This window comes from Pezoporus flaviventris, unplaced genomic scaffold (assembly GCF_033815535.1).
Source record: "Pezoporus flaviventris isolate CSIRO_AGI_PZ_B2104156 unplaced genomic scaffold, CSIRO_AGI_Pfla_v1 ptg000057l, whole genome shotgun sequence".
NCBI lineage: Eukaryota > Metazoa > Chordata > Aves > Psittaciformes > Psittacidae > Pezoporus > Pezoporus flaviventris.
In genome coordinates, this window is record NW_026892605.1 from 1,415,678 (window position 1) to 1,429,303 (window position 13,626).

At 42.7% G+C, this 13,626-nt stretch overlaps 1 protein-coding gene across 3 annotated transcripts in view; it reads right to left on the reverse strand.

The window, feature by feature from the left end:
* The window catches only part of MAP3K1 (mitogen-activated protein kinase kinase kinase 1), a 57,059-nt gene extending 48,479 nt beyond the window's left edge, over nucleotides 1-8,580 (reverse strand). Inside the window, exons 1-2 of one of the 3 annotated variants that reach the window (XM_061469348.1) lie at nucleotides 7,938-8,580; nucleotides 7,553-7,792 (exon numbers count right to left, since the gene is read on the reverse strand). In XM_061469348.1, the coding sequence (XP_061325332.1) occupies nucleotides 7,553-7,560 (8 nt within the window). In that variant the 5' untranslated portion in view covers nucleotides 7,561-7,792; nucleotides 7,938-8,580. Of the gene's footprint in view, nucleotides 1-6,479; nucleotides 7,032-7,552 lie in introns of those variants that run through there. The other 2 variants (XM_061469347.1, XM_061469346.1) reach the window with 2 other exon arrangements.
* Nucleotides 8,581-13,626: the final 5,046 nt, after the last annotated feature.

The window sequence follows — 13,626 nt, forward strand, 5'->3', positions numbered from 1 at the left end:
CAACAAAAATCAGTAAGCAATACATATCTTTAATATGGGAGATCATTTCCAAAATTTTTAAGAACACATTATCACTACTTCGGTGAGCCTCAATGCTAGTGATAACTGCAATATTTTCATATATTAAGCAAACAAGTCTTTAGTCATAAGCTAGACATCTGCAGAAGTATTTAGTGAAATAAACTTATTTCAGATGTATTTTATGGGAACATTTAAGATACTGATTACATAGATGGTGATAAAGTTAAAACTTGCAACAAGAGAAAAAATCAAACAGAATATTATCATACCTAGCAGCTCCATGGTCTAAAAGTATGGAAGAACTTAGGAAAAAAACCAACATAAATTGACAAACTGAGAAAACCCACTGACTCACATGAATTTTCGAAGTACAGATTCAGCAACCAGAAATTTAGGTACTGTCATAATCCAAAGCAATTAGAATGTTGTCTTAACCACAACAATAAACAAACACTTGCCTGCTAGAGTGTATTAATCTGACAAGCTCAAAAAACTCTACATGAACTGCACACTGGAGGTCACTACAAGTTTCACCACAAATTTTGTATGCCTCTCCAGATGCAGAACAGTTAAATATTACCTGGGCATAATCAGGAAATCCTATTATTTATTCACTGAGGTTTGGATCACTGCTTTTAGAAAACACAAAATTAAGAAAATGTCCTGCAGGCATTTATTGGCAGTAGAATGGGTGGCAACAATTAATTTAAAAACAAAACAACAAAATAAAAAAAATAAAAAAACAAACCTTCTCAATTTGGTGTAATTACAGATTTATTTCTTTCCTTCAACACCCAAAATATTTACACTAAGACTTTTCAGTGTCTGAAAAGAACAATCCTGAAGATACAAGCACAATAGTCATACAGGACATACAAAAAAAACCCTCTGGGTTTAAGAGGATATTGAGAGAAATAACTAGTGAAATTAAAAGCATATCTATGGGCTGAAACAAGGAGTACTAGTTGCATATCTTTGAGGGTTAACTTACCAGCTCACAAAATGACCTGATCATCACTGCTGACAGCTGAGAAAAGACTAATTACAGTTTGCTCAAAAACAAGATGACTGGATGCTCAAGAAAAGGATGAAAGAGCTTAGAAGATGTCAGATGTGGTGGATGTCAGTGTACTCTAGCAGACACCATTCATTTTTCCAGCACTCCCACCTTCCACAGTGGCTCTGTGTAAGTTACAAGGAACTGCAGTATCAAGGGCAGTGCAAAAATCTACTGATGAGAAGTACTACAAAAGACTTGTAGTCACCTGTCAAGTAAATTAGCAGCCATTTCACTACAAATTAGAATATGAGGATAACAGAGATGAGAACAAACAGCATTATATTTCCATGAATGATGTAAATAGTTAATGCTTTAGGGACACAAAAGCGATACGTGGAGATGGTATGAAACAAAGGTAGACTGACCTGATTACCAGCCTAATCTCACAGCAGAGAAATAGGAATACTCAATGACATCTTACATTAAAAAAAAATTAAAAAAAGTCCCTTTTTGCAAACACCTTCAAACTTCAGTCATCAGATGCTAAGCACTATAAATTTTGCTCAGCAGTGTCCAATTTTCTGACAGGGAGTTATGGCTGTATCAGCTTTTATTAGGAAAATTTGAGAAGTGCTTCATCCGTTTCCAGACAGAAGGTAAACAAATCCCAATTTCAAAAGGCTCTTAAGTACCAAGTAAATAGCACTGCTCTTTTTTCAGGACATTTTTCAGTCAAGATTCAAAAAAGAAAACTTAGACAAGCCACTCCGCCACCAAAAAAAGCTAACAACCAAAACCCAAGAAAAAACGATACACACACACCCCCCCCCAAACTAAGAAATAAACAAACAATAACAAAAAGCCCCCAAACATGTCTCTCAGACAAAAAATAACCAAGACTATTCATCACTGACCAGGTTTCTCCAGTTCTGCAGCACAGTGAGACAGGAAATTGGAAGCATCCTGCAGGCAACACACTCAGCCTCCGGGTAAAGATAAGTAGAGAGGGAAGCAACGGAAAGCAACTTTCAACTTAACCATCTTCTCCTAGTCAGCTATGCACAACTTACAGAAGCCCTTTTAAAGCCTTTCTGTCCATTTTGCCTTCAGCAAAAGAATAAACAGTAATTTTAGAGTTTTAAATGAGAGCAGATAGAAAGTAAAATAAGATGACCTTATGGTCTTTGCAGAGATTCCTGCAAGAACATAGAGATTAGCATTAGAAACTCAAACCAGATCCATTCTCTTATCAGCACTGCTGCTGAAAACAAGCTTTACAAGTTTGTTTAAAGAACAGCTACGTGCCAAAGTATAATTTCTATTTTAAACAAGCTTAAGCCAAGTTTCACCAATACTGGAAGCCTGTGAAAGCCAAAAGCAGCATTCCCACAGCCACTCCACCCCACCCCCAGCAGCCTATTTCCACTCCAGCCTCATTCTCTTTTGCACCAGGATAAGCTTTTCTAAAGCTGCACCATCACCTTTACTCCAACTTCAAAATAAGTGCATCAGCAATAATGAAAGACCCCATGAAGCTCAAATCTATCACACAGAAGGAAAAACTGATCTTCTAGTCTCAAGCTCTACATGTTTGACCTTTGGGTAAGGCACAAATTGCGCATGTCTGCACACAGGTATTGCACTGAGCAGTACTTAGACTCCACTGACTGACAGTGGAGACTGAACCTTTAGTATCAGTAAATCCAATGAGACAGAAAGCTCCAGATTAGTTAGTTACAATCTATTTACTTTGCACAGGAACAAAGAAACTGCCATAACACATCAGACCATTTAAGCAGAACCCTACCACTTGCAATAACTAAGAGTGATAAAAATCAGACACAGTAGAGGGTGACCCTCTCCAAAAGTACTCTCAAGCTACAGAGCATAGAAGAGGTGGGAAGTGAATTTTCTCTCACAGCTATAACCAGCAGACAAATTGGTGGGTTATTTAAGCAGCCAGTTAAAAAGATGTAGCATTATGGACTTGGTTAAAACACAAAATATTTTACCTTAGCTAGGAATACCAAAGGTCAATACCAAGCTACATTTTTTACCCTAGCTGCATTTTAGAAAACACAAAGTCATCATCATTTCAGTGCAATAACAAAAAAAACACAAAACAAAACAACACCCAAACCTTGGCTACACTGTACTTTCACTGTACATGCTCTCTGTTCCCATTCCACTGCCCAGTCCAATGCTCTTCTAAAGCATTTGTGCCCTCCTCTGAAAGTCACCAAAGGTGCTACAAATTGATGAGCAGAGCTAAAACAGATAAGTTTTTAATAGTACGCTTGCCCATACAGTCAAAATTCCTGTTTCACTGTGTGTCTTTGGTGTCTCTAGCAGGTAGCAAACAGCAACTGCAGAAAATACAGTATAAATATCTGTCAAGACTGTTTTGCAGCAGAACTGTGATAAATCTGCCATATCTAGCATATACATTTTCAAATTCAAACAATTTTCACATAAACCACAGAGTTACTGTATGCTGAGATCAACTGCAGCATTTCCTGCTTTTCATTTTTTATAAAAACATGGTCATGGCAGTATAACTAATCCTGTATTTACAGATGTAAAGTCACCTACACCAATTTCAGACACAAGTAAGTATCACTTACAGGGTCTGAATGTTTTAAAAGAATTTTGTTAAGGCTGCAGAGAAGGGGGTGCATTTTGCCTTCATGGATTTCCCTCAAGTTACAAGAAATCATACTACAATTATAACTGATCTATTTGAATCTTTTAATATAAACCAAATCAACATACTGTCACTACAGACATGGAATAAGAGGTCTGAAGTACTTTATGTTGAAGCTGCAATTACTAGTAAAACTACCACCTCCTCCTTACAGTGATACAGAAAGATAGTTTACAACCTTCACAGCTTTTAGTGAAGGTATTTGCTGTGTGCTGTAACAAGCAGAATGCTTGAGGGAGTAAAGAAAAAAGGTAATATTTATATTTGGAACTTAACAGCAGAGTCAGTTGCCTTTCTTAGGTTCATTTTGAGGCTCATGCAGGTCTTCCAGCATAAACAGAAACAGAAAATCTGTTTAAAAGGAAAGTAACTGTAATACCAGGGAGACTGGTAGGGGGACTTCAGAGCAAGCACAGTATCTTTAACAGTCGATCGCTACAGGAAAGTATGAATACTGTATTTGAAAACAGATCAGGAAACCTCCACATAATATATTTTGATTATGCCCCCTTCAGTTTGCTTCTTAATAAATGTCTGGCCAACAGCTGCACGTAGAAATTTAATGTGCAATACATTTACAGAAAAATTAAACCTCCCTCCTTTGGCTAGAGCAAGTTAATTAATATCACAATAAGGGCAGAGATGTTTTAAATTCTTGATAGAGCCAGACAAAGTAGTACTTTGTCTAACATCTGTTTACTGGTAACATGACATACAGAATCTACTCTACACGAGCATGTATAGGATATTTCTGAAGAACAATGACTATTAATGTCGCCATGTACTTTCAACTGTACTTACGATACATTCAAAGTAGATTATCTTACTAAAATAGTAGACAGAAAAGCACTTGGCATTTAGTATTTTCTATGAGTTGTTAACATTCCCAGTCAAAATGTCAGAACATTTAGAAGAAAGGTTAACTTGTATACATACTCCAAAGGCAGGTACTTAAAAGTAAGCAAAACTGTCCATGGGAAAGTAAAGAAGTCCACAGCTCCTCTGTCACTGCTGCTGTGGGACTGACTAGTAAGGACAGACTCAAGTGTTTTAGCATCAATGCAACATACATTGACCTCCCTGAACCTCTAATATCAAACCTAACTCTCACTTGCTATCACCATAAGGCTCCGATTTATTTTAAACACAACCTGACACCAATTCTTATTTTCTTTGAAAGTCATGAAACTGGTTACAATTGTAATACGAGATACAGTACATTATAATTTCCCTACTTGATAGAGACAAAGACAGTGCTAAGAGTCATAAAAAGACAAGTAATTCACTAAAATTAAAACTTTATCCTCCCCCCACAAGATTTCTCACTAATCCTCTAAGTACAGAGATATTTCTTACCTGTTATGACTGCACTGTATTACGTATTTTTATACTGTCCTAAAAATAGACCCAAATCCATCTAAATTGCTTGGAATTCATTTAAATAGAACATTATTCTACAAAACGGTTATTATTACAGTAGTCCCAAGATAAGTCGACCTTTAAAAAATATCCTTGAGGTTTACCTGATGTAAGGCACAACTGAAAATACACAAGTCATGTGTCCAAGCTGAAACTAGATTTGTTAAGGAGTTTAAACAATTAGGCACACAAACTATAAGGCAGCTTTAAAACAGGTCCTTGGATGTTGATACTAAGTTCTTAAACTACGTAGTACACATCATACAAAACCATACAAGAAATCCATATGAATCTGTCAACTTCACATTAAAATTACACCATCCCCACTGCAGTGCCTTCCCACACATGTATCAGCCAGACCTATCAACTGCACGTTAAAGCTGAAAGTATTCTGAAGTACTTAAAGTGCTTCACCACGGACATGACTTCGCTTTCATCCTGCATACTTCTACACATGTCAAATAGGCAGAATAAAAGTAGTTCTATAAAACCTCAAGAAAATGGACTTAACAAATAATACTTATGGAAGGCAAATCGGGGCTACAAACACGAATGCACTAAATTAATTCACTGGAATGCATACTCTAGAGGAAACCACCACAGAAATACTTTCTCTTGGAGAAATGAGTGGACATATGAAAGGATCTGTTCCCCACCCCTAGCCCCCACCCGCCCCCCCGTTCATAAAGAAATCAGTTCTGCAATATCACGATGCTACAAATCATAATTAGGAATTCGGAAACGTCCTTCAATAATAACAATAACAGAAAAAACAAACCCGTACTTTCGTGCAGCGAACCGCTGGAAAGCTGCAGGCAGTGGCCAGGTGCCCGGTGAGCACCGAAGAGGCAGGAGCACAGCCGGCTCCCTGCCCCGCACGGCGGAGCTGCAGCAGAGCTCACGGGCTGCGCTCGCCCCGACACCCAATAGCCGACACATCCGGCCCGGGCCCCGCCACCACCCCAACTCACACTTCAAAGCCTTTCGGAACTCCGGCAGGAGTCAAACACAAAAGCACCCCCCGCAAAACCACAAGCCACCCCCCGCGGCTCGGACGCCCCGCAGCCCGACCCGCTCCTCCGGCTACCGGGCTCCGCGCAGCCGCCGCCGCTGACAACTGCGGTCACCCCAACACCGCACCGACTGCCCATGAGCCCCAGCCCTGCTCTCCGCAGGCAGCTCCCGCCGATCTGCAGCCGACCCGCCGCGGGGAACGGCACGTCGGAGCCCACCTCGAGTTCTCCCCGACAAACAGCCGGGCCACCACTGCTGTCACCGCCACCTCTCAGGGTCGAGCCCAGCACACCGCTTCAGTTCCTCCCAGTGTTCCCTCACCTCCCGGGAGGGGACGGCTCCATCCTCCGCTCCGCGGCGGGGTCGGTCCCCGCCGGGCTCCCCACCGTCAGCAGTTCCAGGAGCTCGGCGCAGCGGCTAGGAGAGGTAGCCGGGCTGGCGGGGCTGGAGCGCGGCGGCCCGGGCAGGTAGTGGAGCAGCAGCGTCTCGGGGGTCTCCGGAGATGAAGAGGAAGAGGAGGAAGCGGCGGCCGGGGCGGTAGCGAGGAAGAGGGGCGCCTCCGGCAGCCGGTCCAGCTCCACGCTCCGCACTTTGCGCAGCTGCTTCCGTCTCCAGTCGGAGCGCTGCTCTCGGCAGCCGCCGCCCGCCTCCTGCAAGAGCCCCCCGCCGCTCCCAGCAACGCTGCCCGCGACCGCGCCGCCCTTCAGGCTCCCGCAGGCGGCGGCGGCCGCCTCCGCGCCGCCGCCCGAGGGTAAACCCGACGACGACGTGTGATTCCCAGCCGCCGCCGCCATTTTCTCTGGCGGGTCACATCGGGCTCCCGAAGACCGGGGGGGAGACAGCACTCTGACCCGCTGCGCAAACAGCGCTGCCTGCGCAACCGGCGTAGAGAGGCGGCCGCTGATTGGTGGCTGCAGGCCGCGAGGGGCGGGCCGGCCTCTTGTAGGTGCAGCGCCCCGCCCCGCCCGCCCCCGCGCAGGTGTTGGCGGTTAGCGGCGCCGCGCCAGCTACCGCCGCACCCGGCCGTGAGGGGAAGGGCCAGCCCGGGACCGGCCACCCGCAGACGAACCGATGGGACGGGCCGCGCCAGGGAGTCGGCGGAGGCGCCGGGCGGGGAGAGCGTCCCCGCCCCCACGGGGCCCTTCCCACGTGCAAGGGAGCGGCTGGGGCTCTGGGGAGCAGCCGCCGTCGCGTGAGGAGCTGAGGCCCGGGGAAGCCCTTCCCGAAAGTGGCGCCGGCTCCGGGCAGCGTCGCGGCACCCTGGTGTGTGCCCCCGTTCCATAAAACATCCCCAGGCGGCGCTCTCCGGGAGGGAGCTAGCCATGGGGCAGGAGGCATTTTGAGTTACGCGCGGTGCCTCGGCGCCGGGAAGTCGCTGCTGTGCCCGAGCTTACCTGCTCATTCCTCTGTGGGATTAGCTCGAAATTCACTGCGCATCCTTGCTTGCAGCCTCCACGTGTCCTTCCCGGGGCTGCCCTCACTTGGCAGGCGTCGCTTCACCCGTCCCCGGCCGCTTTTCCATCCCCGTAACTACTCAGAAGCGCTGATCTCCGCGGAGCACACCGTAACTACACGTACGCACATCCAACTTGGGTTATAACACACCCCGACCGCTGCGGCTGCGTCCCAGCAGGCTGGGGGAGAGAAGAAAGGCAGGAGACATCACATGACCAGAACCTTGGGGAGGTCCAAGCAGAATTTACTCTTGGTCTAGATTTCCACCCGACCACAGCGGGCTGGTTGTGCTTTCAACCCCCGGGCTGCAGAGAAGGGACTTACAGTTTTACAAGAACAGAGTGGAGCGCGTTGCTGTCAGAAAGGTTTTGCTGCCCTTAAACAAGCCTACATGTTTGCTGATTTAATCTGAGATAAGGGAAGGAAAATGAAATGTCACTCTGTTAACAAGGCTGTTTTCGGACTGGAGTGATTCTCCACGCACGTAGAAGTCACGCAGTTCAAAGTGCTTCTCGTTAGCTGAATAAATTCCTTGTTTTTCGGAATTTGCTTATGTATACGCCAAGTGTAACATTAACTAAGCACTTCGGCAATGATTATTAGCACGGTCGCTTTGCTCGGATCACTGCTTTGATCTGAAGCACTAGTTGAGTGAGAAGTGCCTCCTAACAGAGGCAGATTCTTTCGTGCCTTACATCCGTGTTCAGATACTGACCTAAGAGTCTTTGCTAAACGGTGTAACAGGCAATTTAGAACAAGTCTTTACCCCTGGACTTGCAGAAGGAAAAGCCCGAGGAAACTCTTTTCACTGGATGTAACTGCAGAATAGTGTCAGTATGCTCAAGGTCACACTAAATGAGTCACTTAGGTGGTCTGTCAAGATGCCACACTGTACCCACCTATGTGAGGGTTTCTCAGTGAAGGTTGTTGTGAGAAAGTTTCGTCATTATTATCTTGTAAGTAGGGTGCCTTTGGGATAAGCAGGTCATCAAAATATGCTCCTATAATGTACAACTCAGGGATGCACATGTAAAGAGAAATTAATTCTGATTTTCATAGAGATAGTATTTAGCACTTGTTTAAACCCTCTACTATAAATTAGAGTTTTCTGGAAGATTCCTAAACCAAGCCTTATTGTCAAATTGAGTATGTTACTAAATGCACGGAAGAAGAGAGCAAAGTAAGTGCTTTGAAAAAGCAGCGTGAGATTAGTTGCATGCAAATTCTGAAGCAGATGGTTGAAACAAAACCAAATTATTACCAATTGTTGGTAGTGTAACCTGCATGTACACAGGATTCTCTAGTCTTATATAGGAAAATAAACCAACAAACACTACACTAATGTATTTTTCAAATATTCTTCTCTGCCATAATGTGAAAAAAAAAAGCAAACAAAAAATGCAAACCAAACACCCCCCCCCCCAACTCCTCAAAACCAATGCTTTTAAAAATACTCTAAAGAGAAAACAGCTTTATGAATTTAGTAAACACTTTTCACAGAGAGGAGGAATATAGCTTTGAATAGCAAGTGGCTGGAAAAGGATACAGAGAAGAAAAAGCAAACTTCTAATAAAAGTAAATCTAGGAGGTAAGAGTGCATACACATCCTTTCAGGCTGACAAAGTCCTATGGGACACCTCTCCCAGAGTGCCAAGGCTCCAACAAGGCTTAAAGGAGAAGAAAACTTGGGAAATTCAAGGCAAAATGTCAGGGTGGCAATGGGTGCTGAGGAATGTGCATGTGCACTGAGGTGAAATGCTTTCTGGAAAGCAGCTAAACAGGGCAAAACATGAACTCCAAGGACAGTGGGAGGCACCAGTATAAGAAATAATAAAGCGCAGACAAGTACTGTCACCTTCCCTTTTAAGGAATGAATTTGCCTTTTGAGTAAGGCCAGATCTATCAAAGTTTTGAGTTGCTTTTGGATAAGATGGAAAGTGTAAAAAACCTCGCTATTTAGTCATTAAAGAATACATGGCATGACTTATAAGGGCTATTTATACCCTGATTACTGACCGAAATCCAACTCTAATGAGTTACAATTTGCCTATGAACCTTAAGTTCACCTTACTCTTTCAGATGGATGTTTCTCCACTCTACTTTGACCAGGACAGGTGCAGCAGCAAAAAGAAAACACCTGCAAGGCCTCACTCCAGAATTCTAGGTACTGCAGTGCCTGTATGCAATGTAGATTTATGCACAATGTTGAGACTTTAATGGAAGTACTAAATTCTGAAGTCAGTATTGGAAAATGCTGATTGACAGCTGTGGTTTTTTTATGATCTGCTCTTAAAAATCCTTCTGTGCTTAATCAGTGTGAGTTGGTTGACCTTTTTGTAAAAAGCATAAAATTTACAGAAGAGCTCAGAAAGACAGTCAGTTACCTTTTGCACAGATTGTTTCTCAGTCTAACTAAAGTACAGCTCTGGAGAGTAACATGAGACTTTTAGCAGTTTGCAGAGGGCCTGTTTCCCCTAAGTCATAAGTAGCAGCACCCAGGGTTTGTTATGAAACAGAAGCCTTTGGCCTCAAATTAGCATCATGCAACATTTGGAACATCAACTGTTGTACACAAAGAAACTTCTGTTTGGGAACATACTCAGATTTTGCAAGCCAAGGGTTTTCCTTGTTGCACAAAACCTGTAACAGTGTCATGAATTACCAACAATTTTCAACATGCTAGAGATAGGAATCTGCTATGCCCCTGAATACATAACCTAGGCATCATCATCCGCAAGCAGAATAAATATGAGAGATAACACAGTCCATAGCTTCTGATCTTGACTAAACATGCAAAAAGTACTTTAATACTGCATACAAACTAGATCCTCCCAGTCTTGTACTTCTGTGTAGAAAGACTTATCCCAACCTTGATCTTCCATTCATTCTTTCCATTATGAGAAAGGGAAAACAGTCTTGCTCCTAAGCCATAATCCTTTCCTGTTTACTCCTGTGTGTAATGGAGAAGTCAAACAGCTAAATTAGGACATAGAATCTGAGGTCCTTTTCATTCTTTTTTCCTAGGACCTGATGAAAATCTTCTGGTGTCTCACTTGTAGAAATGCTTTGCCATCTTGCTGATGCCCAGTTCTAACTTCACAGTGTATGCCTTTTAGAAGAAATTCCACCTCAGAAAATCAGGATGACATATGACTTTTCAGGAGAGTAAAATCAGAATCTGTTACAGGAAATTCTGTGGATTTAGTAGAGACACTGAGAATTATCTAGTCTCACTGTTACCTAAGTATTTTTCATACTGATTTACCTATTAATTTCAGCATTGATTTCCATGGAACATGTGTTTAAAAATTTCTTCCCTCACACAGAGCTGAACTTTTATTAAAAATGTATTTTGGATCCACAAAACTTAAGAACGTGTCATGACCTACGTGTCAGACACATTATATAAGACTTAAATCTCCTTTTTCTACCAAAACATGTGATAACAGTTTACTGTTTCTTTTTGAGAACTAAGAGTGCTAATGTTTCTTCTAGCAGCCTTGCACTGTCTAGTCACATTCATGACAGTTATCAATTTTCTTCCTGTATCATCTACTTACGGACTGGGGAATCTTTTTGTCTATCCACCGTATGATCCAAAACCCAAAGGTAATCTGTTTACAAAGAATTTGCAGTTTAAATATGAAGGCAGACAAGGAACAGAGCAATCATCAAGCTAGACTGCAGTCCTTGTACAGCTGAAATCTATCTGCTGCTTGATTTTTTCTGATCACCATTTTGTACATCTTTCATTAACTACTAAAATCAGTTCATTTTGTGACCTCAGTCTTTAAGATATTGTTACTTTGGTGTCTATTTTGAATATTTTTCTTGGCTGTGCTACCAAGGACTTTTCTGACCTTGAATAAGTCACCATCCTTTCATGGATCAATTTTCTCCAACTGTAACTGAGTGACAAATACATTTACCTACCTCAGGCCTGACACAAGGGATTTAATACCAAGTTTCCAGGTGAACCTTGCTCAAAGGAAATATAGTAATGAAGTGAGCAAGACCTGTTAAATCTCTTCTTGTACATCACTTACGAAGAGCTAACAAAACTATTGCAGCTCTCAGCTCTTTCTCTTACACTGTTTCAGATTCCTGACTGACCACATAGATCTTGCCTGGATCTGCAGTTAGCACCATTATCTCTTCCCTCCCCAGGGGGAAGTAACTGTACCATTTCAGACTCAGGAGACTAGCAATAGCTTAGTTTTCCTTTACCCCACTACTAACACTGGCTGTTACATCTTTTTCAGATGGTGCTTATTGTTGCTTCTGTTCTGTGAGACAAAGGGACAGATACAAGCACAGCTGTTAACCAACTGTGGAAGCTTTTCTCCACTGGAAGCTATAGATTTCCAAATTACAAGGTAACAGATGAAAGAGTTTCACTCTTATTTTTGTCTCTGAGGGCAATACAGCAGCCTACTGAAAGGGACTGTGAAAGGCCAATGGAAGAAGGACCACTTTCTCCCTTTCATCAGAGACCCTTCAGTTAATCTTTTCCCTTGCCAGTTGCTCTGTCATCCTTTTGCCAGCAGCAGAATCGTACAATACCAACAATAAACTTCAGCTACTAGAGGACAGTAACATGACAACAGCACAAACGATTCAGCCATCAACAAATGTAAACAAGACCAAGTCTTGTTGGTGTGTCTCAGCATGGCTGTGGCTGTGAAACGACAGTCTCATGTGGTTGGTATATCCAGCATATAGCACACAAGCCTTATGAGAATCCTGTAGAAGAGGAGCAGACAAAAGTGACACAATTTGACAGCTACCTCTGGATAACTGCCTCCCTAAATAATCACCAGATGGCAAAGAACTGGCAAGAGCAACTTCCACGGGGTATCCTGCTTGCTTTCTCTAGAGCCAGTATATATATGAATAACCATTTCTTGGTACAGTAATGGCATCCAGCCTGACTCAGTCTCTCCCTCCTTTTTATTTCTATTCATCCCACCCTGCCCCTCTAGTAATACTATCTGTATGCGTTCATTCATGATGGCTAGCAGTGGTGGCAGTGCTGTTCCTCTTCCCTAATCCAGCAGACAGAACTGCCAAGGCCCTCACAGATGTCAGAAGGAGTAAGAGAATCTCAGCAGTGACATTAGTGCCTAGCTCATTGTGTGATCCCTTTATACCAGGCCTGTCAATTTTCTGTCACAGTGGCAGAAGTGAATCAAACAGCATTTTTTGCTGTAATGATGACAGGGAGTCCACAGATCTTAAAAATAGCTATGGGATCTTTTATGTCCGAACAGTCAGATTTATATTATACCCACCTTTTTATCACCTTTTTAGAAAAGGCTGCACCATGTTTTTAGTAAGCTCATAAATTTAAGTTATTCTCTCCAGCAAATATAGTAGGTGCAACATTACTTTATCGCTTGCATGCCAATGCCAGTTCCTGAAAAAGGTATTTCCAAAGACAGTTAATCACAGTTTCCCAAGCTGCGATCTAAACTAAACATCCTCCAGAGCCAGATGATGTGGACATGAGCAGTAGGCATTTCGCTATCCTCAGACAAAGTAATTTAAATGTTGTGTTGCTTCAACAGTCTTCTCTTCTGTGCATACAGAAGTAAGTAAGAGCCCAGGAGTCACAAAAATATTTCCAAGGCAGTTTCTGGAAAAAAGAAAGATTGCACTGGAGAATTCTGGAGAAAATAACTTCTCAGTCTTAGTATTTGGATAGTATTAAAACCAAACAACTTACCTCTACATTGCATGAATAACTGGCTCCAAAAGAAATACAGTGAAATAAAATGTAACTTTGCAAAACAAATTTCATACCTTTCTTCAGATCTGATCAGGGCTACTGTTGCCCTATATCATAACTTCCTTTCCTACACCCGGTTCATTTAAATTCATGTTTGTAGAAACTAATGAATCCCACCAGTAGATAAATCCTCTGCTTTCAGCATATTTGCCATCTTTCTTTTGGATACTGAAATCACAGAAAATAGGTGTTGTATTAGTTGATCATCTTTCGCACTGCCAAACG